We start from the raw sequence: 26269 nt of genomic DNA, 5'->3' as shown, positions 1-26269 counted from the left end.
CCTTCATTGTAATAAGGTGGTCAGACTGTAAACCTTAGATGTCAGTTGGAAAGCCTCCGGACTACATCATAATCTGAGTAGTACAGCAACAGTACTATTATGTACTGCAAAAAGCTATTTGCTAACATGCATATGGAAGGTCTACATCTGTGCCTCTTCTGGCTCTTTTTTGCTGAGATCTCTGCTCTGACTGCGAAGATCACTGGGCACTTAGGTATACATTTTAGTATTAAATGTGGTAAGGACATGGGTTTGGCTGCAACATTCAAAATAAATCGTGGGTTTTAGGGATGAGTAAGGTGTATTAAGAGAGAACTGGGGGGGTTTTACGGAAGGAGATACACAAACCCACAGAAGAGTAAAGCCATTTCTATTTACAAACTGCACTTATATAGTTACTATAGCCAAATGATGCAAAACAATCATAAATGTACCTCAGCTCAGAGCTGGAATAAGTCCAGCACCACACATGGCCAACCACTACTACTTCGGCACCCTGCCAGAGAAATTAATTGAGATAGGGTCTTAAAAAGTATCCCATATGAAATAATGTTAAAACAAATGTACTAATTTAACTTTTTTTCAATATATACAAAATAATTGTGATGTAAACTATAAATATAAATTATAAGCATGTATTCTTTTATTTTACACTAAGTTTAATTACCTTTTTTAATTTTAAAATAAATATAACAAATGAAAAAGAAAATTACATTAAAATAACTGTATACATAAAGTTTAGTCTCCATTCCCACCGGGGCTTTGTCTTCGCCTCTTCCTCCTCTCTTTGGCTTTCCTGTTCCTCTTATTCTTCCTCTGCCTCCCCGTCCTCTGCCCCTCAGCGCTCCTAGATCTTGCTGAGACTCTGTCCTGGACAAAGCCCCGGTGGGAATGGAGACAAGGGGCAGGAAGCAGAGAACATGACTGTGATAAATTTATCTAATAGAGTCCTGTCCAAAGAAGAAATTCAGACCCTCTCTTTAGGATTATCCTTCTGCCCTACCTCAAATATGAACTATGCCCAAACAAGGATTGATTTGTTTTTCTTTTCAAGAAAGTTAAAATTGAAAAAATGGTTCAATACGCGACCACATAATTTGACGACAAAAATCACGTCAGATGAAATGAGTAATCTCAATATTGGTGATCTAGAGTTGTTACATGTATTGAATACCACAGGTGAAAGTGAGCCATCGGAAGTAGGGGTGGGCGGAATTTGCGTAATTGCGTTACGCAAATCTCCGCGAAACGGTAAAAAATCTCCGCGAACACGTAGAAATTCCGCGAACACGCGGAATTGCTTGTTCGCGATGTTTTTTTCCTGTTCACAATTGCTGTTTGCGTGCTCGGGGAGAAATATCTCGCGAACACGCATTTTGAGAAAGCGAACAAGCAAAAATTTCGCGAAATCACGGAAAGCAGACTTTTGAGCAATTTCGCATTCTCCGCGGAACGCGAAATTACGCGAATTCCGCAAATTCCGCGAGCGGAACGGAATTTACCGCCCAGGCCTAATCGGAAGAGAGTATATTCTGTAATGTGGAATCATGGGGGGAGGAGTTAGACATTAATCCTGGAAGTTGTTTTAAACCCAAATCTATATTCCTTCCCAATGTGCAATGTGATGCCATAGATGTGTTTGAAAAAGGAGTCCTAGCGGACTTGAACAAAATAAGATACAAAAAAACTCATGTAATAGAAAAAATCTGACTAAAGAACAGGTTATAGCCATGGAAAATCTAAAAGCGGATAGTAATATTGTAATCCGCAATTCGGATAAAGGGGGAAATGTAGTAGTCCTAGACAAACACAAATATTTGGCAGAAGGGAGTCGACAACTAAATGAGGGTGATTGCTATTGTGAATCTAACATGGCGGATATATTGAAATCTAACATTACTTACAGAGAATTATTGGTAGAATGGAGGGAGAGAGGATTATTGGAGTGGGAAGAATTTAATTATCTGTATTGTGCCCACCCTAAGATTCCGATCATTTATCTACTCCCTAAACTCCATAAAAACAGATTTGACCCCCCTGGGACGCCCATTGTCTCCTCGATTGTCTCCTTGTTAGAAAATACATCCAGATTTATTGATCATTACCTGAGACCTTATGTGGTAGCTCTTCCTTCTTATCTTAGAGATACTACGCATTTTCTCACTATAATTGATGGGATTTATTGGGAAGAAGGCTTTACTCTGGTAACTCTTGATGTGAGTAGCCTCTATACGTGTATACAACATGAGTTGGGACTGCAGGCTATTCAATATTTTCTCAAGACTCGATCTATTTCATTGTTGTACCATTCACAGATGATTGTTGAAATGATCCAATTTTGTCTAATTAATAACTTTTTTATTTTCAACAATACCATCTATAGGCAGTCACAGGGTACTGCGATGGGCACCTGCTTCGCCCCCAGCTATGCGAACTTGTTCATGGGCTGGTGGGAGGAGCAGGTGGTCTCACGCATGATAGAATTTGAGACCAGTGTAACCCTGTGGCTGCGCCATATTGATGATATTTTTTTCATTTGGAAAGGGGATGAAAAATCAGCGAAAGGTTTTATTGACAAACTTAATGTGAATGAGTACAATTTAGCTTTTACAGAACATATTAGCACAAGCTCCATGGAGTTTTTAGATGTATTCTTGGAAGTCAAAGGGAATACACTAGAAACTAGATTATTTCGAAAGAAAACTGCTGGCAACAGTATTCTTAGTGCAAGCAGCGCACATCCACGAAATCTCGTATATTGTATCCCCTATGGAGAACTATTACGTGCAAAAAGAAATTGCAGCACACTACTTGCATACCAGATTGAGGAAGCAATTATGTGCAAACGATTTAAGGAACGGGGGTACAATGACAAAGTTATTGCAGAGGCCCAATCAAGAGTTGAACGAGTAACTATGAATTAATTATTATACCCAAAAAGGAAAGAAGAAAGCAAAGAGGGTATAAGATTCATTACCACATTTTCGGGACAAGCAAATGAAGTTCGCAGAATTTTTAATAAACATTGGCATGTGTTGCTGACAGATGAGCATATAAAAAAAGATCTTGGTAGCAATCCCCAAATAACTTTTAGGAAAAGTCGCTCACTGAAAGATGAGCTAAGTCAGAATTTTGTGACCGATGGGGAGCTGACAAACCCTAAAGGCAAATCAGGTTTTAAGTGTTGCAGGAAATGCAAAGCCTGTAGGGGAAGTTTTGACTGTGACAAATTGGAACTACTAAATTCAAAAAGAGAATTTCAAATCAGAAAAACCCTTACATGTAATACAACATATTGTATTTATGTTGGGATTTGTCCCTGTAAGAAATGGTATGTGGGAAGTACGAAACATCAGGCCAAGAAGAGAGTGTTGGAACACATCCGGGCTATAAGGAATAATAACAAACAATATCCGGTAGCCCGGCATTTTTTTGCCAAACACTGCCAAGATGAGAACCAACTACGTATGGTTGTGATTGATTCAATAATTTTGGGGATGAGAGGTGGAAATAGAGAACTATCTCTTAGAAAATTGGAGTCAAGATACATTATAGATTTGGAGAGCTTAGTACCTAATGGTCTAAACTCAAGTGAAGAATTAGCAATCCACTTACATGAGAAATAAGGAGAAATAAGGAGATATGTAACTAGATAGGGCAGCGGTTGTTTTCATGAACTGTAAATTTTAAACTTTTTTATTTTCAGGCATTCCAGTTATCTGCGGTTTGAAAAATTGAGGTGGCCTTGTATCAACTGGATCAACAATTGAGACACAACAAGACGATAGGATTAAGAGTGGATGTGTAGTTAAACCCACTTGGGTAAAGAAATGTCTGTTCACCTATGATTGATAGGGTTGTTATATTTAAGTTCATAACCCACTTGGGTTGAATATGACGTATCGCTATAATGGTCTCAGCACAATCCTATCGAAAATTTGTTGAGTCAATGGTGACATTTTGAAGTATTATAATTGCCAGCTAATAATATGTAGTTTTCGACTATATTTATGTTGAAACTCATGTAATATTTGGGTATGTGGATTGTCACATATATGTATGAATTCAAGTTAATATGTTACAATATGGCCGCCATTTTCATCAGCAGTGACTTACGAGTGTTTGGAAATAGTCCTTTGTTTATTTTCAATACAATGAATTTAAAAACATGGCGACATAAGACTTCTATGAGCGTGAACAAGGCGTAATGCTGAAACGCGTAGTTGTTACTTGCCATTAAAGTACGAGTTTTGCAATACGTGGAGGTGTCCGAGTGGTTCCTGGTAATTAACAGTAACTCGGTGTACAGAATATATATATATATATATATATATATATATATATATATATATATTCACTTAAAAAACCATAGGTTTCACACATGTTATAGTTAGCTGGACATTTCACTCGTAAAAACCAATGAAATTCCCCCGTTATAGTTAGTGCAGGCAACTATAACTCACGCGACCGCAATCCTCTGCTGATGACGTCAGATATTACATCACTGTATTTAGACACTTATTTACCCATGTCTTCTTCCATTAATCTTTAGCTATACATATATTACAAATATTTATTTTTCAGAAAGACACATATGTCATCAGTGATGTAATATCTGACATCATCAGCAGAGGATTGCGGTCGCGTGAGTTATAGTTGCCTGCACTAACTATAACGGGGGAATTTCATTGTTTTTTTACGAGTGAAATGTCCAGCTAACTATAACATGTGTGAAACCTATGGTTTTTTAAGTGAATTTGCAAGGTTTTTTAAATGCTAACTCGTAACTATAACGTGTGTGAAACCTATGGTTTTTTCAGTGAATTTCAAAGGTTTTTTAAATGCTAATTTATGTATGTATTTTTTATTTTTTTTATGGGATTTTTAGCGTGCGCGCACGGTGCGCGAACCTCGCTTAATTTTCCGCTAAAAATGTAAAAAAAAATTTTTACGTGTGTTTTTTCAGCGTGCGCGCACAGTGCGCTCACTCCGCGATTTTTCGAAAAAAAAAATAATATTTTTTTTGCCCTTGGGAGTCCTTCTGGGACCCCCTGACAAAGGCTAGGGGGTCAGGAACTGTCCACCCTGCCCCTTTTCACGTTCTCCACCTTTGTTTTTCACCCCCTCAGACTGCGAGAGACAAAATGGCGGCCGACACTTCCTGGTTTCGACCGATTCGAATGTTTACCGACATCTAACAACCAATCAGAATTGCGCTCGCGCACGGCAGGGTGCGCGCACCGTGCGCACACGGTGCGCGCGTATAGATATTTATATGCTTTTAAATGCTATTTTCTCAGGAAATACTGAACAGATTTACACGAGACCTTCAAAAGGCACTTCCTTGACCTTATGGCACTTCTCTGCCAAATTTCACGTAATTCTGTTCAGCCGTTCGGGCTGTACCTTCGACTAAAGGTCCTATGGAAAAATGCATGGGGAAAACGCGTTTTGGGACCCCCCCTTTTTCTCGACCCCCGCTTGACGAATCACCCCGAGACTTTCAGGGTAGGAGCTGAACGGAGCGCCCCATTTGTTTTGAAAATTTCGCGAGAATTCGTCAACCAGCGCCAAAGTTATTCAACATAGAATTTTGAGATTTCCTATGGAAACTAGGTTGTAACTATAACTATCTACTAGATAATATATATATATATATATTTATATATATATATATATATATATATATAAAATCAAAATGTTTAATCACATAAACATTTTGTTAATAATGCAGTTCCATTACTTGAAAAATTCACATTTAAAATACATATATCAAATATTTAACATTTACAATTAACATAAGCAAAAATGTCATTGTTTTTTATAAACTTTATTGCACTTTTATGTATTTTCCTATATTTTACAATAAGGTGATCTCTGCTCCGATCGTGCAGGTCTCCGCCAAGAGTGCAGAACAAAGAATACTGTTCTAAAGTCACTAATAGTAGTAAATGTACATTCATATTTCTTGCTTTTACTGACTCCATCCTCTATTTCAGGACGCTGGGGGCATTTAAGTCTACACTTTTGAGCAACCTTTCACTCAAAAATGGTGTATAGTCGAAAGTAGTAAAGTTACTTATAAGTGTTAGAATAAACTTATACATGTAGATTTAATCACATGTATATTCACCTTTGTGACTAGGTCCCATTATCTTTTCCTTTGGCTTTCTGTACCACCTATATTCAATCACATGCAATTCCATTTTGCCCCACCTTGAATCCAACATATTTTACCATCTAACAGCCTAAACATACTTCTTGGAACTCTGCTTACTAATTCCCAAATCCTCCAGAAAGGATATCCTCTACTCCCCACCTCATCCACTACCACTTCTCCCATATTCTGCTCTCCTTCCCATGGAACCAATATAATACTCTTTCATGGCAAGGAACCTGGGACTACAATTTAACTAATAAGTGGTTATAATTCTTCAGTACATGCACCACGCATAACACCAGATTCTATCTGGTGACTATTAAAACCTTCTTTGAGCATAATCCCTTTCAGGTAGGTAGGTCACTTACAAATAGCTTGGTAATGATTAATCTGGATATTTGTAACAATATGTCTTTCTGGCAGATGATAAGATCATTTGAGGTCTGCCCAACCATCTGCTTCACTCCACTGACACATGAACGAGTGTCTGCTAAATATAAGGTAGACTTTAAGCAGCATACACTACTATTCAAAGACTTCTTACCTCGTCCAACCTGACATATACTATTTTTTGTCATTTTACCTACATTCTGAATACCTTCATTGTCTTACATAACCAGAAGCCATTCAAATCCAGATGGTCCAGGTCAGTTGAACTGCACTGTATTATTCTTTGCAATGTCCCCACCTAGCTACCCAGATCCACCCTGTCACTCATTGTATTTAAAAGCAATTTACCTGGACTGATGCAATCTGGGGACAACCTTAACCCTTCTCCTTCATCAACCCTGAAATTATGTTTATGTATAAATGTAAACGACACTGCATATAATGTGTGCCTAGTTGTGATGCATACTGAAGTCTGCCTCTGAATCACACACTCAAAACCTAGGACTTTATCCTGATTGTCATTTTCCCATCTGCTACTTATTCAATAAACGGTTTGTTCTGTAACCTAAGGGTGATGTACAAACGGGAGTTCCCTAACTAGTTGATGTTTTTCCACAATGACTGGTTTAAAGCTCCCCATAACTGGGTGATATGTCTGATGTACTAATTAGTCACTTTGTAAAGTGCACATTAGAAGTAGATTGTAAAACCTCCTGCCTCATTAATATGTATGCAGCAGGAGGCTTGGCCACCTGTGAATGCAGGGATTGAGGGATCCCTGCACTGTCAACTGACATATTTCTTATTAAAAAACTCAGCCCATGTTTCCTATAGGTTCAGGCCCTTCTTAAAAAAAGCAAAGTTAGCCTGCAGGGAATGATGCAGAAGGACTACTGTCAACTCCTGCCATGGCCAACCGCTACCATTCATAAGGTGGAAGGTGTTCCATGCAGACATCCTCCAATTCGCCAACATGTTAGTGCCCCACATCCGTAAACCTATCAATAGTTTGCACCGCAACTGCGTTTGCAAAGCACCATCATCTACTGTGATTTGACACATTTGTTTGCTTTCATTATTGGTCAAGACCTTAAAGATATTAATATGGATAAACCATTATTCAAACCAACAATGTGCATTATCACATGAGTCATAAAAATATTGGTGTTGTGTCAATATAGCACTTCATATGTGGTTAAACATTAAGGTGCTGATTAGGGTGTGAGTCTGAATTTCCTCTGACTGACATTCCTGTGCTTTCGAGACCGACCGAATTTGGGTAGGCGGTCCAAAACCTATAGGAGCTTGAGCTTGTGTTGCAGTTGTAAACGGGTCGCAGCTCAAGCTCCTATAGAGAAATGGGAGTTACTGTAAATCCCTTCACCGTGTGGCAGGCACCTTACCTACCGTAAGGTGTCTACCACACAGTGCAAGGATTTACAGTGTCCCCTCAGGCCTCTTCCGGAGGATGCGGAGAGAGGGGGACCCTGCTAGAGGCCCCCAAAGTCACTTTCCAACAGGATTTCCATGTTAGAAAGCCCGACATGGAAAGCCTGTCAGATATCTACATCATAACTCTGACGGCGGAAATGCTGTCTGTATGGGATAAAGGTGGCGGGTCCGAGTGGCCGAGGGGATCCCTGAGCCTGTCAGAAACCAGCAGGAATGACCGGCTGGTTTGAATTCCTACCACTGTAATCGTAATACGGCGGTCAGACTTTCAACCTAGAATGTTGGTTGGAAACCCTCAGACCTGCGGTAGGAGGCTTTCTGACTGAAATCCTGATTAGGCCCTAAGTGTGCGAATAAATAAGGCCACATAAAACATTGTGGGGTCCAAACATTTGCAATTTAAATAGAAGCTGAGTTTAATGCATTTAGCAGAGATAAGGAACAATTTTCTGCTTTTCCTGAAAAATAAATTAGGTTTGTTACTGGCAATATAATACTTTTCGCTGCAGCCACAATACATTGCGGCAACAATGTTCTGAGATGTAGAAATCTTGTGTGATACATCCAGTGGGTGAAGTGGGCATGCCCCTACTTTTTCAATTCAAGAAACGGCTCCTACTCTCTTTCCTGCCCTTTACTTCATTCATTCCCCTGTGAAATGGATCCAAAACAGAAAGAAACAATTTTGCTGGAAATGTTGTCTTTTTCTGAAATTTTTCTATTCCAAAGTGCAGTCTTGGGACACAGAGAAAAAAGGTTCAATATACTCCCTAAAGCAAAACAGAGTGGTCGCAAAGTGACCAGATTGGTTTTATTTACACCCAAACACATTAGCACCCCTTTACAGAGTTTGCCAGTGAAGAGGCTACTTTCATTTTCTCGTCTCTCGTTGAACAGCATTATTTTCCCCCGGAGGGGAAGTGCACCATTCCTGGAGGTACTGAAATACCGGGTTGATGCATGGAATGGACAACGTTTAATGTGCTCCTTATCAGATGTGGTCTGTTTAACCGCATTCCTTATGTTTTGTAAGGATATAAGCAATGGACATTGAAACAAGTCCCTTCCAGGCCCTGTAGTCATGTCCTTAACCCGTTCCCTGCGTGCGTCGGCCAACAGCCGTCGCAAGTAATACCTGGCTAGTGCTGCGCACTACCGTTGGCCTACGCAGCCCCGTTCACTCATTAAATGTACCGCACCGCAGTTGAATTTGCGCCGCGGTTAACGGATTAACTTCTCAGGCAAAAACACTCATTCATTTCTGAATAATGAGTGGAAAACCGTTGAGGGGACCATGTTGTCCCTGCTTACATTTCATAATGCTTTACTTAATCTTGCCTTTTCTATGAGTGTTTGCTTTTTCCAGGATGTTATTACTTTTTTTTTCAGGCATCATATTATTGTCTAGTATATAATTTGAATTGAGTCACATCCAGAGGGGCACAATTGGATTGTAGCTATATGCAATGTGAGTTTCTCCCAGTGGGGCAGTATGGTGTTCCTTGGAGGAGAAGTTGTGGCACTATGGCCAGAGCTGCAAAATTTGGAACTGGGGAACCAAGTTCAGCATGCATGACCAGTCCACCAGACCGCTCTCCAGAGGGAGCCCATTCCCAAACTAGACCTTAGAAGGCCCTGCTAGACCTTAGAAGCCCTGGTGTCTTAGCACCAGCAGGTTGACCCTATAAGTAACAAGTGTGGGTTAACCTTGAGGGTCTGTCCACCACAAACTATACTGAAGTTCACCTCCAGTATTGAGGGCAGGCCTACGAAACAGCGAACACTATAGCATCAGTGGCCATGTCACTGAGGTCACAGGACCCTTGAGGCCGGTCCGCCTCACTCATAGGTACCTCCATTGGTCTTGTTTCAGCAGTTGAGGTGCAACTCACCAGGGATCAGCAATGCATGATTTGCACCCACACCAAAGTAAGTTTGCGAACTACACGGTCTTTCTGCTTCATGCACTAGCACTTTTAACATGTACTGCCTGCTTTGGAGCCACTGGAATTATGCAGCAATGGAGGACATAATTATGTCAAAGTATTGACTAAAGTATGCAGCAAACAAATGGGTGCAGCGTAATGTGGTACATTTTCTGATACTTTATTATATTGACAGTGTTACATATACTAACAGTCAACCTTTGCAAAGGGCCCTCCACTTTGCAGCAACACTAGTTAATTTTATCTCTAACTTTTGATCTGTTTGAGCTACAAACAATTATTTAGTTAAAAGCATCAAATTATGCTACAGATGATGTATTATGTGGCAAATATGGCAGAGCCATATTTATGTGGAAAACATAGGATATTCTGCCGTCCATGTTTGAACTGCTCTTATGGCAAAAGGGAGAAGAAATGCTGATGACAGAAACTGCATGGCTCTGAGACAAATGGCTTGTGATTCAACTTAAATCTTATTTTGGGCATTCTGTGATTGGAAACTTATTCCACTTTGTGAATGTATTTTAATGTCAATAACTCATAATAAGCCTTAAATAACTACGTGTATCTATTGGTTGAATTAAACAACGTAATAAGCAGTGAAATGCCAAACAAATACTAAATATTGGAATGTTTTATTCTTTCTGCCCACACCACTGACTCCCCCACTGACCCAATTCTCAGGTTATTACCGCACTCTGATTCTCCGCCCACCGTTCCCCTACTTTTTTTCCCCACTTCTACCAATGGATAAATTACTGCAATCAACTCTCATGAGACAAAGCAAATGTGTTTGTTGTCAATTGTGAGATGTTCTGTACAAAAATGTGTGCACAAGTATGTTTCTGTGTCAACTGGTAAGACAAACAAAGTATATTATTTCAATATTAATACTTACCTCCCCATTCAGGAAGCAGTATAAAACAGCCACAACAAAACCCTAGAGAAGCAAGAAACAGATGTTAATACAATGGCTCCAACATTATTAAATGAAAAATGATGCAACCAATGAACAGAGGAAACAGCATACACTGCATATTCACCTGAAAAGATCCCAGTCCTAATTCAAACACCAGCCTCTCTCGCTTACTGACATTTTCAGGAGAAAATGCAAATACAGTGTAATGAATTCCAAACAGTGGGATCAGAAGCAGGGTTGAGCGCGCCAGCCTCCTGTCAAAGGAAATTAGAAAAATAAGTTGAACTTACTTGTCCTTTGGAGCATTTTCATCTCCCCAGCAATGTACCTTTACAGTTTGCAATATTTCTGGAGGTTTGTAAACAATGTTTCAGAACAAGTTTTTCAGAAACGATAAATATACCACCCTCTTGTCTATGTGAAAGCAACAGATTCTCCTAACATGATTTAGAGCTAAATCAAAGCGCAGTACCATAATTAGGGTACCTAAAAAACACATAGAGATGAATGTCACGTTTATGGCTACATTCTTTATAGATGTCAACTTTTGTAGTTTCACACATTGATTCATTGACTGTTTTGCCACTTAGTGCTCCAACGTTTTTGTCAGGGGTAGTAAACGCTTTATAAATCCAATTGTAATTACTCTGCACAGCTCTAATATAGGTGTGAGAAAGGATTCATAAAGGTGACAGGTTTTTCAGAAAAATAAATGCTTTCATTTCACGGAGACACCACATAGGCAGTTGTGAACGGTGGCATTTGCCTACTTACTAAGGGCCTCATTACGATGTTGGGCGGACCGTAGTGGTCTGGAACCGCCCAACCTTTGGTCGGGCAGGACCTCAGCATTAAGATGCAACCGCTCATAGGGCGGTCAGAAACATCCATTCTACAATTGAAGGTTGTGGGGAGGGTGGAAAAGGCCCGCAGCACAAGCTTCCATTGCAAAATGGATGTTTGCAAACATCCCTGCACTGTGTGGCAGGCACAATACGGTGCATGTCACACGATGCAGGGATGTTTAGGGGGGTATTATAGGTGCCCCCCAGGCCCCATAATGGAGTGGCAGGGGGAAGAGGGCCTGGCTAGGGGCCCTCTAATACACTTTTCGGCAACTTTTCCATGTCAGAAAGGCCAACCTGAAAAGGCTGTTGGAAAGTGCCATCATAATCCCGACGGCGGAGCCTATCCTGGCTCTGCCGTAATTATGGGATTATGGTGTATTCCAATGCACTAACGGGCTCCTTGAGTCTGGGGGAGGTGCCGCGTACGGTCTCCCAGCCCGATGCCTTTGCCTGCCACATCATAATGTGGCGGGCGGACCGCAGAGGAAGATGTCGGAAGGACTACAACTGACGGTCGGTCGGTTGCAGTCCTTCCGACATCATAATCAGCCCCTTAGTGATGAAAAGTGAGATGGTAAGGCTTTTTTCCATATTTTTTCTTTTAGGTTTGTTCAGCTATTTTCTAGAATTTTTGAAAGCTTTATTGCTTATATACTGTTTTTTAAATCCAAAGGGCAATATGTACGTTAATACTTTTTTTTCACAAAAGTTCTTATCCATGTGATATAGAGAAATGGACAGTAGAGCATAGCCCTACACCTCATGCTCTAGGTATAACAAAATCTCTTTCATCTGTTTGATTTCCAATTTTGTTTACCACTTTTATGCCACTCTTGCTTCTTTGGACCTTTTTAAATGCTTGGACTTCTGAGGCTCTCATTATGAGTGGCCAATGTTTCCCCATGCCTTGAGTTACCAATACTGGGGATAGTCGTAACTTTAGGGGTGAGGAAAATCTTGCCCATGATGAGTTGGACCCAGGGGTAAATTAAGAAATGAGGAATGACCAGGAGCACTGGTAATTCTTGTCAATGTCTCCATTAATTCCTTATTTTGATCTGAATTTTTATCAGGTGATTTTGTCTGCCTTTCAATCACCAAAAATTGTTTGGTGGCAGTAAAAAAATCCATGATGTTCCAGAAAGGGTAATTCAAACAGGGCCTGTAACTGCTGTAACTGGCCCCGTTAGAATTAAATGACCACTTGCACTGAGGGCCAACGTCTCTAGCTCCCACGCCTGTGTTCTCCACAGAATACATGTTTATTGTCTTAAAACTTTAGTATAGAATTTGATGCTTGAGCACTGGTCCATTTTGACAGCGCAATACAGGAATTTGGTAAATCAACATTTTTAGCCTTGGCTTACAGAGAACGTTAGCAGTTTCACTTGTGAAACAAACAATAACTTAGAAATACATATAATAATAAATACATAGATGGGCTTTAAGGCAGTCCTCTTCATACACTGGTATGTTCTGCTGTCTTTCACATTTCGCTTCCTCCCGCAACACCATAGGGAAATGGGTTGGCCCACTATAGCCATTGACTCTTTTGCACTGTAAGTGATAGTATTTTTCTCAAGTGACTCTGGGGCCAATATTTTATTTTGGAAATCATTTTTTTTGGTTCACTGTGTATCGTTTTCCTATAAAAATATAGTCACCTGTGTGTTTCAACTTTGAGATAAGTTTACAGTAACTCAAAGCCAGCAGTGGTATCTTTTTGTATCAATAACATTCCTTTCCTCCTGTGATGTGCATTGAAGCTAAAAATCATGGTGCTTATTTATGAGAGCCTAGCTTCACTTTGCACCATGTCAGATGGTACATGAGTGATGCAGGGATCTCATAAAGATTTATGAAGCCATGCGATGCCACCGTGCATGACTTTGAGTGGCCTCATAAATCATGAGTAAGGCGATGCAGCGCAAATTGCTGCGTCGCATTACGCTGCACCTGGCAGACGTTCCATGGGCGTTGCTGTGAATTTTCCCATGCAACACCCATGGAATATGAAGCAGCCCAAGATTTACAAAGTGATGTAAACCTGGGAAAGCATCTGTATGCCTCCTGAGGTGAGACATTCTGTAGCACACATAGAAAGAGGAAAATGCCTTGTAGCATTGTTTTTGTGCAGGAATGTGCCTCTACCTGCACAAAAACAATCCTACCTGCAATGGAGGCCCCCTTGCACAATCGTACATTGGTGTCCATGGTGGCACTAGGCTGCCGAAACAGCTCCAGCGCAGGCAGAAAGGACAGGAATGCACCATATTGCTTAAATACAGTATATTCCTGTCCTTTCACCTTGGCTTAAGGCAGTGCAGCAAGGTACCTTGCTGTGCTGCCCTATGCAAAAGCCATACATGAGGCCCTGTATTTATATCTGTTCTAAGTACACCTGCCGGCTAGGAAGTATTTTTACTATTTTATTAAAATTATATGCAAAGGTTAATTTATGTTTAGTTATAAAAAAATGATTACAAGAATGTGGCCTTCTTTAGCTTATTTTTGTAGCATTAAAAAATAAAAAATCATGTAACCATGGCACCAGCTTGCCAACCATTGTTTCATCTCGTGACCTTCAGAGCTGTGTTTAAGCAATTTTTTTTTGGAACTGCATCAGCTTAGCAATGTGTCCCAATGCTGTATTTTCTTGATCTTTCAAAATGTTTTAATTTGATGAATGATGGCTCCATGCAAATTGAGGTACTCGATTGATACATCAGTGAGTCATATCCCGTGAGCATTATCATCTACATTTCAGCTAAGTTTGCAATAAATATTTACATTTAGAGTAATTGAATAAGTATAATGTATATATGTCTGCCTTAAGTGTAGATGAAACAGATATTTTCAAACAAACTGGAAAGAATAAAAAACACAGTTAGTGACATTTATATAAGGATGAATTGCACACTTAGGGCCTTATTTGAAGTTTGGAGGACAGATTTGTCTGTGGCAGGAATCCCCATTTTTACAAGTGCCATGGGATATAATTCAACTGTAACAAGGTGGGTGGGATATCTGCCACGTATGGATAGAGTAACCCATCTACCTTTAAATATGGCAACAACGTTTTTGGCTTGTTACTATTTTGGATGTTTATTTAGTGCCCGTGTTATATCGCAATTCGCAGATGGTTTACGATAACTCTGGTGAAAGGAAGTGAATGTTCCAATGGAGATGGTTAATGTGGCTGATCTCATTCCCACAAACACAATGCTGTTGTTGCTTATTATCCTGATGTCTCTGCATAAATACATGTCTTACAGCTAAACCCTCACATTTTAGGGCGTTAAATATTATTTTGAAGTGGGATCACTAGAGAGGCACGCATCAATGGACGTATTATAATTTAAAAAAAACACTCAACTGAAACAGTGTTTGCTGTTTGATGCTGTTCAGAGATGGATATGCCTTGATGGTTTCTGATGACTTAGAGAACATCACCATCACTAAATATGTTGTAGTGGCAATCAATCTTGAGAAATTAGAAGAATGTCACTTAATTGAGCGAAGGGTGGATTGGACTGTCAGCAGAGTCTTCTTTAATGAATATAGAATTAAAGATCAAAAATGGAATTACTCTTGGAAGAGGTAAAAGTTCATGGCTTCCATGGGGAAATACCTCAGTAGCTGGCTTTCTACTAGCAAAGTTTACATATGTCTTCAGAAAGATCTGAAGGCTTTAATACATGGATTACACCAGTGGCAGAACAGGTCATTCAGCAAAGATGTTGTTTTTGCACTTGTCGGTTGAGGCAATTTTTTTTTGTCAGACATAAGTGTGATCCAGAAATGTCTGAGAGCAATCGCACTGTTAGCATTGCAATCTACGTAATCCAGCCCCTGAAATATAAACAATTCCAGAAAGCTATCTCAAATTAATGTGCCCTATTTGATTATAACTAAGACTGAAGACCATAGTCCATGCATTGATTAGGAATGAACACACAGTTAAGGAATACACAAATGCTCAGGTAAGCTAAATTAGTATCAGGTTGGTTATTTAATGAACCTCTGGGGAAAGGCTGTTCCGAAGCTAACTTCTGTAAGGAAGTGGCCTCCGGCTCTTTCATGAATAATGCAGGCCATGGAAAACACCATACTAGATTTGGTTGGTAGAGTACTGGCAGGTTGGTATATTGCAGTATGTCCTAACTTTACTGTGAACCCTTGGCTTGTTCTATGTCTGAAGTGTCTATGGTTGGTCTGGAAATCCGTATCCATGGCAGATTTTCAAGAGAACTTTAGACTATATAGACTATAGACTATGATTATAGACTATAGGCTGAGACTATAGAATATAGACTATGGGCATTCAGATATATTTTATGTAAATTAATAATAGGTGGCTATCTGGAAAATTTAGCAGGAATCTGGTCACCTTGGACCACCATTAGTCACTCATGAGTTAAGTCTTAAAAGTTGCATTTGCACTAATTAAAAATGGTCAAGTTTTGTTTATTGGAGAATCACAGCTGTTTTAGTGCCAGGGAGCAAGAATATCTTTTACATCCTGTGTAGAATAGTTCTAAAGCAGACAATGACAGACCAACTTTGGACTATGGTAACTTTGGACTTGATTTCATTAATGAGGACCTGGTATAGTTTTTCATTTGGTGAACATCAGATGACTAGTAACAGCAATTTTTTTCAAGTTAGAAACATTAGCAGATGCACCATATATTAAAGAAAAAGATAAATACTTTATCCCACAAATACATTTTGATTGCTTATATGTCTAAAATATTTTATAACCGATTGTAAAGCAGAGGGATTTTTTTATCATACAGCTAGTGACAATTTGATTTACCTTATTTTTATGTTCAAATTAATAATTGGAGTATATTATCAATTTGTGAAATCTTTATAGATTTACTCAGTGGGGGAATTTTGGTACTAAATTACTGTATGCCCACAATCCAATCCCAGACCTTTTGTATATGTTTACTTTAAAATGTTTAATCCCAAGTCCTACAGATTTAATGAGGTACCATACATTTTAACCGTTTCCTTTATTCTTTAGCATCTCCTGTTCCACCATCTGGTTTAACAAGATGGAACACAAATGATAGATGAAGTGCCATTTAAAAGTGACCTGGTATGACAGCTCTGATCTATATATCTCCTTCTAAATGCTAAGCCTGTTTTACACAGGCATCTCTGAGCTTTTAAATTAATTTTTAGTGTTACATTTATTGTCTTTTTAACATGTGACAGACTCTGTGTTATTACTTTTTGTGATGTCAGTGGGGATAGAAGTCACTTTGCATTTCCTGTGTAGTGTGCTACCTGTGGCATTTTGATAAAATAACACCAATGTGAAACCAAGAACAACGTGTCTGTATTTGTTACAGCCATGCTGAGCAGCAGCAAAGACTAAGAAGTAATATCTTATATATCAACACGCAAGAAGAAATATAGGTATAATCATTACTGATTCCCTATATGTGGATGATTAATGAGAAAAGCTGACCACCACTGAGTGTTGGCTGTAGCCAAAAGGAATGTATGAGGAAGACCTTACCTCAGCACACACTCCTTAGGGCAGACCAAACCAAGGAGCTAGGCTGTTCTAAAATATATTTTGCATGCTGCATTACAAGACATGCTTCAATGCTTTTTTAGGCAGTCAGCATAAACTCTTTTAGCTGTTCAGAGTGCAGCATATCCTGACATGAAAGAATCACAACCACCATCCTTAGACGAGAGGAAACAGCAATTACAATGCAGTGTGAACCACACATTCCATTACAACAAAAGCTGAATAATGCATGCAAGTTCTTTAACAGACCTGCCTTCACAATTCATGTGATTATCATGCAAGATGTTTATATAAAGGTGTAGCGGAGGCACAGGAAATGGTCGGAGACTACGTATGATTAAACTGGACTTTATTTTTCCAAACACACGTTTCTGTTTATAAGTCACTCTTTCGGGAGAATAGTGGTCAGCATCCGTCTTGCAGCCCATACTCCTGGTTCTCTCCAGGCTGGTCCGATCCTCTTCACGGGACCCAGCTCTTTGGCGTGTTGCACTCTCTGTGGTGGTGGTGGGGGCGTGAGAGGAAAAACAAAAGGGATAAGAGGTCTGAATGCTCCGTTGCTTAACGCGAGCACGGGGAGGGGTAGTGATGGGACACCACAAAACTGTGACACGCAAGTAAAGGGGAAGTTACTGTGTTCAGGGTTGGGTGCAAGCGGAAACGCTATGGACCTTTTAGGAGTTATTGTTACCCCTCCTCCCGATCCACTCTGTGAATCGTTCCCATACCTGTGTAAGCCACGCTCCTCCTGGAGCTTGGCTCGGCGAAGCGTGTTGCCGTTGGCCTCCTGGCACACCGTGGACTTCTGACTGTACCACTGCCTGGTTCGCACTCCTCTCCTCCGATCTTCGGCTTCCGTACTGCACTGCTCTCACTCTCGGGTCTCCTTCTTCTCCTCCGGTGTCGACGGACACCCATTGCCTTGCATATCCTTAGTTTATTGGACTGGCTGTAGTGACGTCATCTCACAGGCGGTGACGCGTCATGAGGGAATCCCCAGTTAAAGGAGCCGTCTTCAATATCCTCCGTATCGCTCACCAAGGGGAGGGTCGGGGCGTTCCACGTGTCCTGCTGTTGAGAAACAAAAGGGAAGAGAGAGACGTTGCACTCCACCAGTCCATCTCGTTCTTACTGTCCATTCCGGATGACCCCACCACGCTACAAAAGGTAAGTGTATTATATGTATGTATGTATATTTCCCAAAAATAGGGTTGGACCGCTCAGTTTGTCTATTGAAGTTTTGAGGTGATTCGTCAAGCGGGGGCCAAGAAAAAAGGGGGGTCCCTATTAGGGGTGGGCGGAATTTGCGAAAGCAACTTTCGCAAATTATCGCGAAAATGTTTAAAATCTCCGCAAACACGCGGAAATATCGCGAAGATGCAGAAGTTTTTTTCCCGCCCGTTCGCGGTATTTTCTGCGTGTTCGCGGCTCGCCAACTTACCCATGCGGTTGCTTGCGGGCGCGGCCATCTTGTTTTCACTATTCTCGCGGTGCATGATCGCGATAAGAAAGACGTGATCGCGCGACGCATGACGTTACTGCGGGCGCGAACTGTCGCGAGACAGCGCAAATGGCTACCAACAATCCAACATCTTGTGGAGAACGCGACCAGATCGGGACAACTTGTCGGCGAACGCGGGGATTCAGGTAAGGCGATCGCGCGCGCGCGAGAATGTATTATTTTACAGCGCGAGCAAGAACCAAATTATCGCTAAACTGCAGAATGCGGAAATTTTGACATTTTCGCGCTCTCCGCGGAACGCGAAAATGTCAAATTATCGCAATTTCCACGAGCGGAACGGAAATTTAGCCCAGGCCTAGTCTCAATGCGCGTTTTCTCCATGTTATTTTCCATAGAAACTTTATTACAGGTTACAGGCTGACCTGCTGAACGGAATTACACCAAATTTGGCAGCAAGATAAGTCTTGGTTTAGACTGCGCCCTTTTTGTTAAATGGTGTAAATCAATTAAGTAGTTCCTGAGAAATTTTAAAAAGAAAAATATCAATAGCTGAGCACTGAGGAGGAGTCGCGAACCCTCCCCAGCACAAGCTTCACTCAATTGGCGGCCCACACTGCAAACCAGGAAGTGTTGGCAGCCATCTTATGACTCAGTAACAGAGTCACCAGAAAAGAGTGGAAAAAAGGTTGAAAAACAAGAAAAGGGGCCAAAAGACCAAGCTGTTATAGCACACCCATTATCAAGTATAATAATCCAAATGCAGTATTGGATAGGTACTGGACAAAGTCCAAATTCCAATGCAATTCTTAACAAAAGTTCATGACGACAATCTGATGAGACATCCAGCATACAGAGAATGTAAGTAATCCAAAGAAGTCATCTGTAGATTTTCATTTCCTTTTTATACATTTTTTCAAAAATTCCCAGTACACAATCTTGCCGACACGTGTTTCGCCTAATCCTAGACCTTTTCAAGGCGATTTCGGGAAGTAATCACGATGTGGTCTAATGAGAATACTTCATAGGCAAACATTTGTTGGCGAACTCGAAAGCAAAACTTGTCAAATGAACCGGGCAGTCAGCATCATGCTAAAGATTCCCCCGAGTGACAATGGCAGGTAAAGAATTCATGTTAGTTGCTCATAAACTTGTGATTTAGTGACCCTCAGTTCTCTGAGGACGGGGAGCTGCTACACGCGTCGCTGCATTGGGTTGCAAACTTATCAGGGTTTTGCGGCTTTTTTTGATCATTTGCTTGGCTGATGTTGCCAAAGGCCCACCCTCCCTTCACCAGTGTGCAAACGCGCCCTGTGGCACGTTTTAAGAGGTAGTTTTAATCCCCCTGCCCTATTATGTACTAGGGTCTTACAGAGGAGGTCATGCTAATCACAGGGGTACCCCAACGCATAGTGTTCCCTAATGTATGTAGGTGTTTTCACTGTATTCTAAGTGTCTTTTAGCATAGCACTTGTTAGTCAGAGTCAGTTACCACCAGTATCCGTCTGAAAATTTGTGGGCACAGGAGGACTTTCAGCTCCTCTATTGGTTCTTTCTGCACATCTCTTCTTCTTCCTGCACTTTTCTTAGTCTTTGTGGACTTCTGTAGCTTCTTTCTATATTTCTTTTTTTTCTTTCTGTGTGTTGTTTCTTCTTTCATCACATGTCCTACCTCTGTAGGCATAGTTAGAAACTAGCATTTAAAAAACCTTTTAAATTCCCTGAAAAAACCATAGGTTTCAGGCATGTTATAGTTAGAAATTAGCATTAAAAAAACCTTTGAAATTCACTGAAAAAACAATAGGTTTTAGGGAAAGTTATAGTTAGTTGGACATTTCACTCGTACAAAACCATAGAAATTCCCCCATTATAGTTAGTTCAGCTAACTATAACTCGCGCCCCCGCAATGCACTGCTGATGATATCACATATTTCATCACTCATGAAATGGTCAGTGACATCACTAATGCTAATTTCTAACTATAACATGCCTGAAACCTATGTTTTTTTCAGTGAATATATATATTTGCACATTAACATTTTAATTGTAAATCTTGCACTTTAAATGCTACGAATTGCACTACAAAAATCTGCGTATTTGCTCAATCTACAATTGCACTTTAGAACCAGTGTGTTTATAGGATCATTATATATGTCTCAAACTTGCTCGCAAAATTATAATGGCACTAACTAGATGTCAGTAAAAGACAACATAGTGGCTCTTTGTCTTTATATAAGCCCGGGACACATTGATTGCAAATGTATTTGTATACTTTGTATCAATTCCATTTACTATGTATTTATTTCTTCTATGTTTAGTTTCACTAGCATCACTAGACCATAGAGTGCTTAGTACATAAGGACAATGTAAACGGCAGTTACTTTGTGTGATCAAGGCCATCTTGTGGCCGAAACGCGTAATGGCGTGCTGTGTGGGTGTGAACGCTCATTAAAATCCTATGAAGCACGAGCTGGTGTCCGTGTGCTTTCTTCCTCACCGTTAGGAAGTGGGAGACAGCGTTTGGATTTTATATATATATATATATATATATATATATATATATATAAATATATATATATATATATATATATTATCTACTGGCGGTCATAGTTAGGACCGTGTTTCCATAGGAAATCCGCAACATTCTATTTGGAATAACTTTGGCGCCGATTGACGAATCCTCGCGAAATTTTCAAAATAGGTGGGGCGCTCCGCTCCGCTCCTTCCCTGAAAGTCTCGGGGGGATTCGTCAAGCGGGGTCTGAGAAAAAGGGGGGGTCCCAAAACACGTTTTCCCCATGCATTTTTCCATAGGACCTTTAGTCCAAGCTACAGCCCGAACGGCTGAATAGAATTACTTGAAATTTGGCAGAGAGGTAGTCCTCAGGTCAGGGATGTGGCTTTTGCAGGTCTGGTGTAAATCTGTTCATTAGTTCCTGAGAAAATTGCAGTTAAAAGCATATATATATCTATAAGCGCGCACCGTGCGCGTACGGTAAGCATACCGTACGCGTGCGGTGACGTGCGCGAGCGCAATTCTGATTGGTTGTTAGATGTCAGTAAACATTCGAATCGGTCGAAATCAGGAAGTGTCGACCGCCATTTTGTCTCTCGCAGTCTGAGGCAATGAAAAACAAAGGGGGAAAACGTGAGAAGGGGGCAGGATGGACAGGTCCTGACCCCCTAGCCTTTGTCAGGGGGTCACTGAAGGACCCCCAAGGGTAAAAAAAAAATATATTTTTTTGCGTAACATTGCAGGGTGCGCGCACTGTACACGCACGGCACGAACAACAGATCGTGGGCGCTTGGTGCGCGAAGCGCACCAAGTGCCCACTTTGCGCGCACGGTGCGCGAAGTGCACCGTGCACGTACGGTACGCGCACGGTGAAAAACCTTAATAAAAAAAAAAAAATACATAACTTAGCATTTAAAAAACCGTACAAATTCACTGAAAAAACCATAGGTTTCACACACGTTATAGTTAGGAATTAGCATTTAAAAAACCATTGAAATTCACTTAAAAAACCATAGGTTTCACACATGTTATAGTTAGCTGGATATTTCACTCGTGAAAAACCATTGAAATTCCCCCGTTATAGTTAGTGCAGGCAACTATAACTCACGCGACCGCAATCCTCTGCTGATGACGTCAGATATTACATCACTGATGACATATGTGTCTTTCTGAAAAAAAAATATTTGTAATATATGTATAGCTAAAAATTAATTGAAGAAGACATGGGTAAATAAGTGTCTAAATACAGTGATGTAATATCTGACGTCATCAGCAGAGGATTGCGGTCGCGTGAGTTATAGTTACCTGCACTAACTATAACGGGGGAATTTCAATGGTTTTTCACGAGTGAAATGTCCAGCTAACTATAACATGTGTGAAACCTATGGTTTTTTAAGTGAATTTGCAAGGTTTTTTAAATGCTAATTCCTAACTATAACGTGTGTGAAACCTATGGTTTTTTCAGTGAATATATATATATATATATATATGTATATATATATATATATATATATGGTGGATCCATTTTGTCCAAGGTGGATCCATTTTGTTAAATTCTTCCATTTTATTTGACTCCAAGAAACTTGGGAAATGGTTAATAGTTTCTATCTTGAGGGATATGTGTTTGTTTAAGTGGAACTGAATGGCTGCATTTTGGACCTCCATTGGCATGTACATATAATGCAGTGGTTGTGGTTAACGTTCCCTGGCTCCCTCACAGTGGTTTTAGTTAATTTTTATATTAGCAAATGTGGTAGTTCTGGGCCGGGGAGGGTTTGCAATTTGACTGGCTTTTCTGCTCCATTTCAGCCAAGGGTAACGGGCAAGTCCTAACGGTGACCGCGGGGCACTTTAATTGTCACCTGTCCAACCTCCCTATGATGGTGAGGCACCAAATTGCGGTTGTCTGCTGAGAGAAGGGCTACATTTTGAGCACTCGTAGAAAGGTCAGGAGCTCAATGAGATCCTAGATGGCCATAATCTGGTCTTTACTATGGAGGAATTGGTGAACTCCCAAGATCCTGTAATTTGCCCAACTTTCAAAGGGAGGGGCTGCAGGTCATTTATTGATTTTATGTTTGTTTCTCCTTCACTATATTGGATAAATACACATTTTAACATCCTTTTTAGCTCTTATAGTGATCATAACCCCTTATCCATAACCTTGGATGTAGCTAAGGTCCCCCGGACACAGCGCATGGGGGCTTTGAGGAGGCTCTCCACCACTGACCAGGGGAGACGGCAGAAAATGTCCTCAGATGGACCCCCAGTGCCTTCAGGAAGCACTTTATGCACTTTGTTCTGGTGTAATTAATATCTGTCTTGACAGTAATGCGGGTAATTGGGAGGTCCTGGAGGCTTTTAAAGCTATTGCTGCTGGGTTTCTTAAAGTTTCTAGCAGTAAGAAGTCACTTGCCCGCAAATGATTTGATAGGGATTGTTTGCGACCTCTGCATCATTTGAAGGCAGCTCTGAAGCAGTCACTGAGGGATGGGCAATGGATTAAAGGCTCAAGTTACCTGTAAATGTTATTTACAGGAGTTGGCTTTGGAGTAACTCTGTCAAGCATGTGAGATGAGGGATAGCTCTTTTTTCTGGAGAGTGGTAAGCAAACCCTGTTTTGCTGTGGGTCCTGGGCCACTCCTATGTCATCATATTTCAAAGCACCAGTGGTTGGCATATTTTGAGGGCGTATATAACTAGGGGGTCTGTCGAAGTGACAAAACTCCAGCTGGATCACTCACTGCCTGTGTTCCAGTGGTATGGACACTAGATGAAGTTATGCAGGGCATTCTTGCTTTGTCCAGTAACAAGGCCTGGGTCCTGTTAGCATCCGGCCTGATTTGTTTAAAGCAAATATCGAGGTTTGGTCACCAGTCTTAACACAGGTGCTGCATGCGGCAGCTCAGGTGGAGACATTGCCTCTTGGTCCACTGCTGTCATTGTTCCCATCTTTAAAAAGGGGGGAAAAGATGATCTCTACAATGTTAGAGACCCGTGCGGTTGCTGGATTCCACAGTTAAGGTCTTGGGGAAGTTGATTTTAAATAGGCTAAGTGATTGGGCAGAAGAGAATAACATCCTGACTGATGTTCAATATGGTTTTAGGGATGGGGGGTCCACCTCAGACCAATGCCTAAATCTCCATCTAATTATCAATAAATATTCAGTGGCTCGGTCTGACTCTACACACTTAGCCTTCATTGATTTGACATCCACCTTTGACAGGGTAAATTGAGTGAAGCTGTGTATAGAAGATTTTAAAAAGTTGTTTTATTAAATTGTTTTATGCATGTATGGAACACTTTTCTGATTCATGTGAATCGAATAAAGTTATTTGAACTTGAACTTGAGTGAAGCTGCGGACCCTGCTGTGCGAGATGGGAATCGATCCTAGTATTGTGGCCCTATTAGCTAACCTGCACTCAGAGACCCATGTCTCGGCTCCCTTTTCACAGGACTCTGCCTGTACTCACTCATTCCGGACCTGCTCGGTGTGCATCAAGGATGCATTCTGGCTCCATTTTTACCTACCTTGTATGTGAATGGGCTTGAGTGCGCATTGTTTTCAGCTGTGGCGGATTGCCCCAAGGCTGGTGACAGATTTCTTACAGTGTTATTATACACAGATGATGCAGTTCTTATGGCACAGATCGCTCCGGGGCCAGAGATACTTCTGGCCAGTTACGTGTCATTCATGGGGAATCTTGATCTGGCTGTAAATTTTTGCAGCCATATGTGATGGTAGTAGGCCCTAAATCAACAAGAGCAAGACCTTCAAGGTGGTTAATTCTACCCTGGGAAAAGTGAACGCATTCCCCTATTTGGGGCTTTTATTTTGATGCAAAGAATTGTTAGAATCCTTTGGTGGAGGCTAGGAGAGCTGAGTTTTTAAAAACCATGGGGCAGTTTTTAGCTGTGCTCACAGGGTTGGCTCTAGGGTGCCAAGGGATCTGCTAAGAATTTATCAGGCCAAGTGTATTTCCCATTTACAATATGGTAGTGGGTCTGGGAATATGCTAAGCTAGATTGATTCCAAGTGGTCAAAAATAATTCTCTTCATGGAATGATTCAGGTCCCACACTCTACCCCGGTTTTTTTTCCATTCAGGCAGAGCTTGGGCTTGGCCAAGTTTTGGATTTGTTATCTCTGAGTCCACTCCTGTGTTGGGTGAAGAGTTTGAGCAGAGCAGAATTACCTTAAAACCGACTGATCCTAGCGGATTGCCTGGCCCTTCATCGGGCCCATAGGATACCCTGGTTAGACTATGTTAAAGCTGCTTTCCCCAAAATAGGTAGGTCAGATTTTTTGGATGAGCTCACCTCTCTTTTGGAGCGGAACACTTATATCAGGAGAGAGAGCACCTAGAGCTTCAGAAAAAATCAGTTCGGAGTCATATATTGCTAAAACTGTGCAGGGGTGAGAACCGTATCTCACCAAGGTTCGCTCACAGCATGATAAGTTTTTGCTGACCAGATTTAGGTTCAACCAATTGCATCACCTTATGGCATCCCCGTCAGGGTGGGCACGGCCTGAGGCAAGGATGTCCTGCATCTGCAAAAATATGTCTCCGCAGCATTTGTTGCACTTCACAATATTTTGTTCATATGATAGTTGGCAGAGGAAGACATTTTTAACTCCTTTGACGAAATCTTTGAATTTTAATCAAGTTAGGTCAGTCTTGTTTTATCTACAGAAGCTCCCAACTGATCATGTTACTCTTACAGTTTTGTCTTTTTTACGAGCAGCCTGGGTGCCCAGAAGAATGAGACTTTAATAATCGCCACTTTTTATTTATTGCGTAATTTACTCAGTGTTTTTAATGCAATGAATTTGTCAAGTTAAATTCTTGTTTTGTTTACTTTTATGGTATTTTAACAGCTGAACAAAGATTTTACTGAGATTTGACTACGTAGGAGATCTCAACCATAGAAAAAACTGATGGAATCTATGTTTGCTATGACGATGGCTATTTGACATTTCCACCAACTCTTTTTTATCTCTTTTTAAGAGGTTTGTATGTTTTTAACA

At 40.7% G+C, this 26269-nt stretch overlaps 1 protein-coding gene across 4 annotated transcripts in view; it reads right to left on the bottom strand.

Moving 5' to 3' along the window:
* Positions 1 to 26269, bottom strand: part of ADCYAP1R1 (ADCYAP receptor type I) — an 808856-nt gene that overhangs the window by 18453 nt on the left and 764134 nt on the right. For all 4 annotated transcript variants that reach the window (XM_085628890.1, XM_085628887.1, XM_085628888.1 and 1 more), the window contains 2 exons: positions 10992 to 11121; positions 10847 to 10888 (listed from right to left, as the gene is read on the bottom strand). In XM_085628890.1, the coding sequence (XP_085485016.1) occupies positions 10847 to 10888; positions 10992 to 11121 (172 nt within the window). The remainder of the gene's footprint in view (positions 1 to 10846; positions 10889 to 10991; positions 11122 to 26269) is intronic.

This window comes from Triturus cristatus, chromosome 10 (assembly GCF_964204655.1).
Source record: "Triturus cristatus chromosome 10, aTriCri1.1, whole genome shotgun sequence".
NCBI classification, from domain to species: Eukaryota; Metazoa; Chordata; class Amphibia; order Caudata; family Salamandridae; genus Triturus; species Triturus cristatus.
The sequence above is the reverse complement of the archived record's forward strand: the minus strand, read 5'-3'. Positions and strand labels throughout refer to the sequence as shown.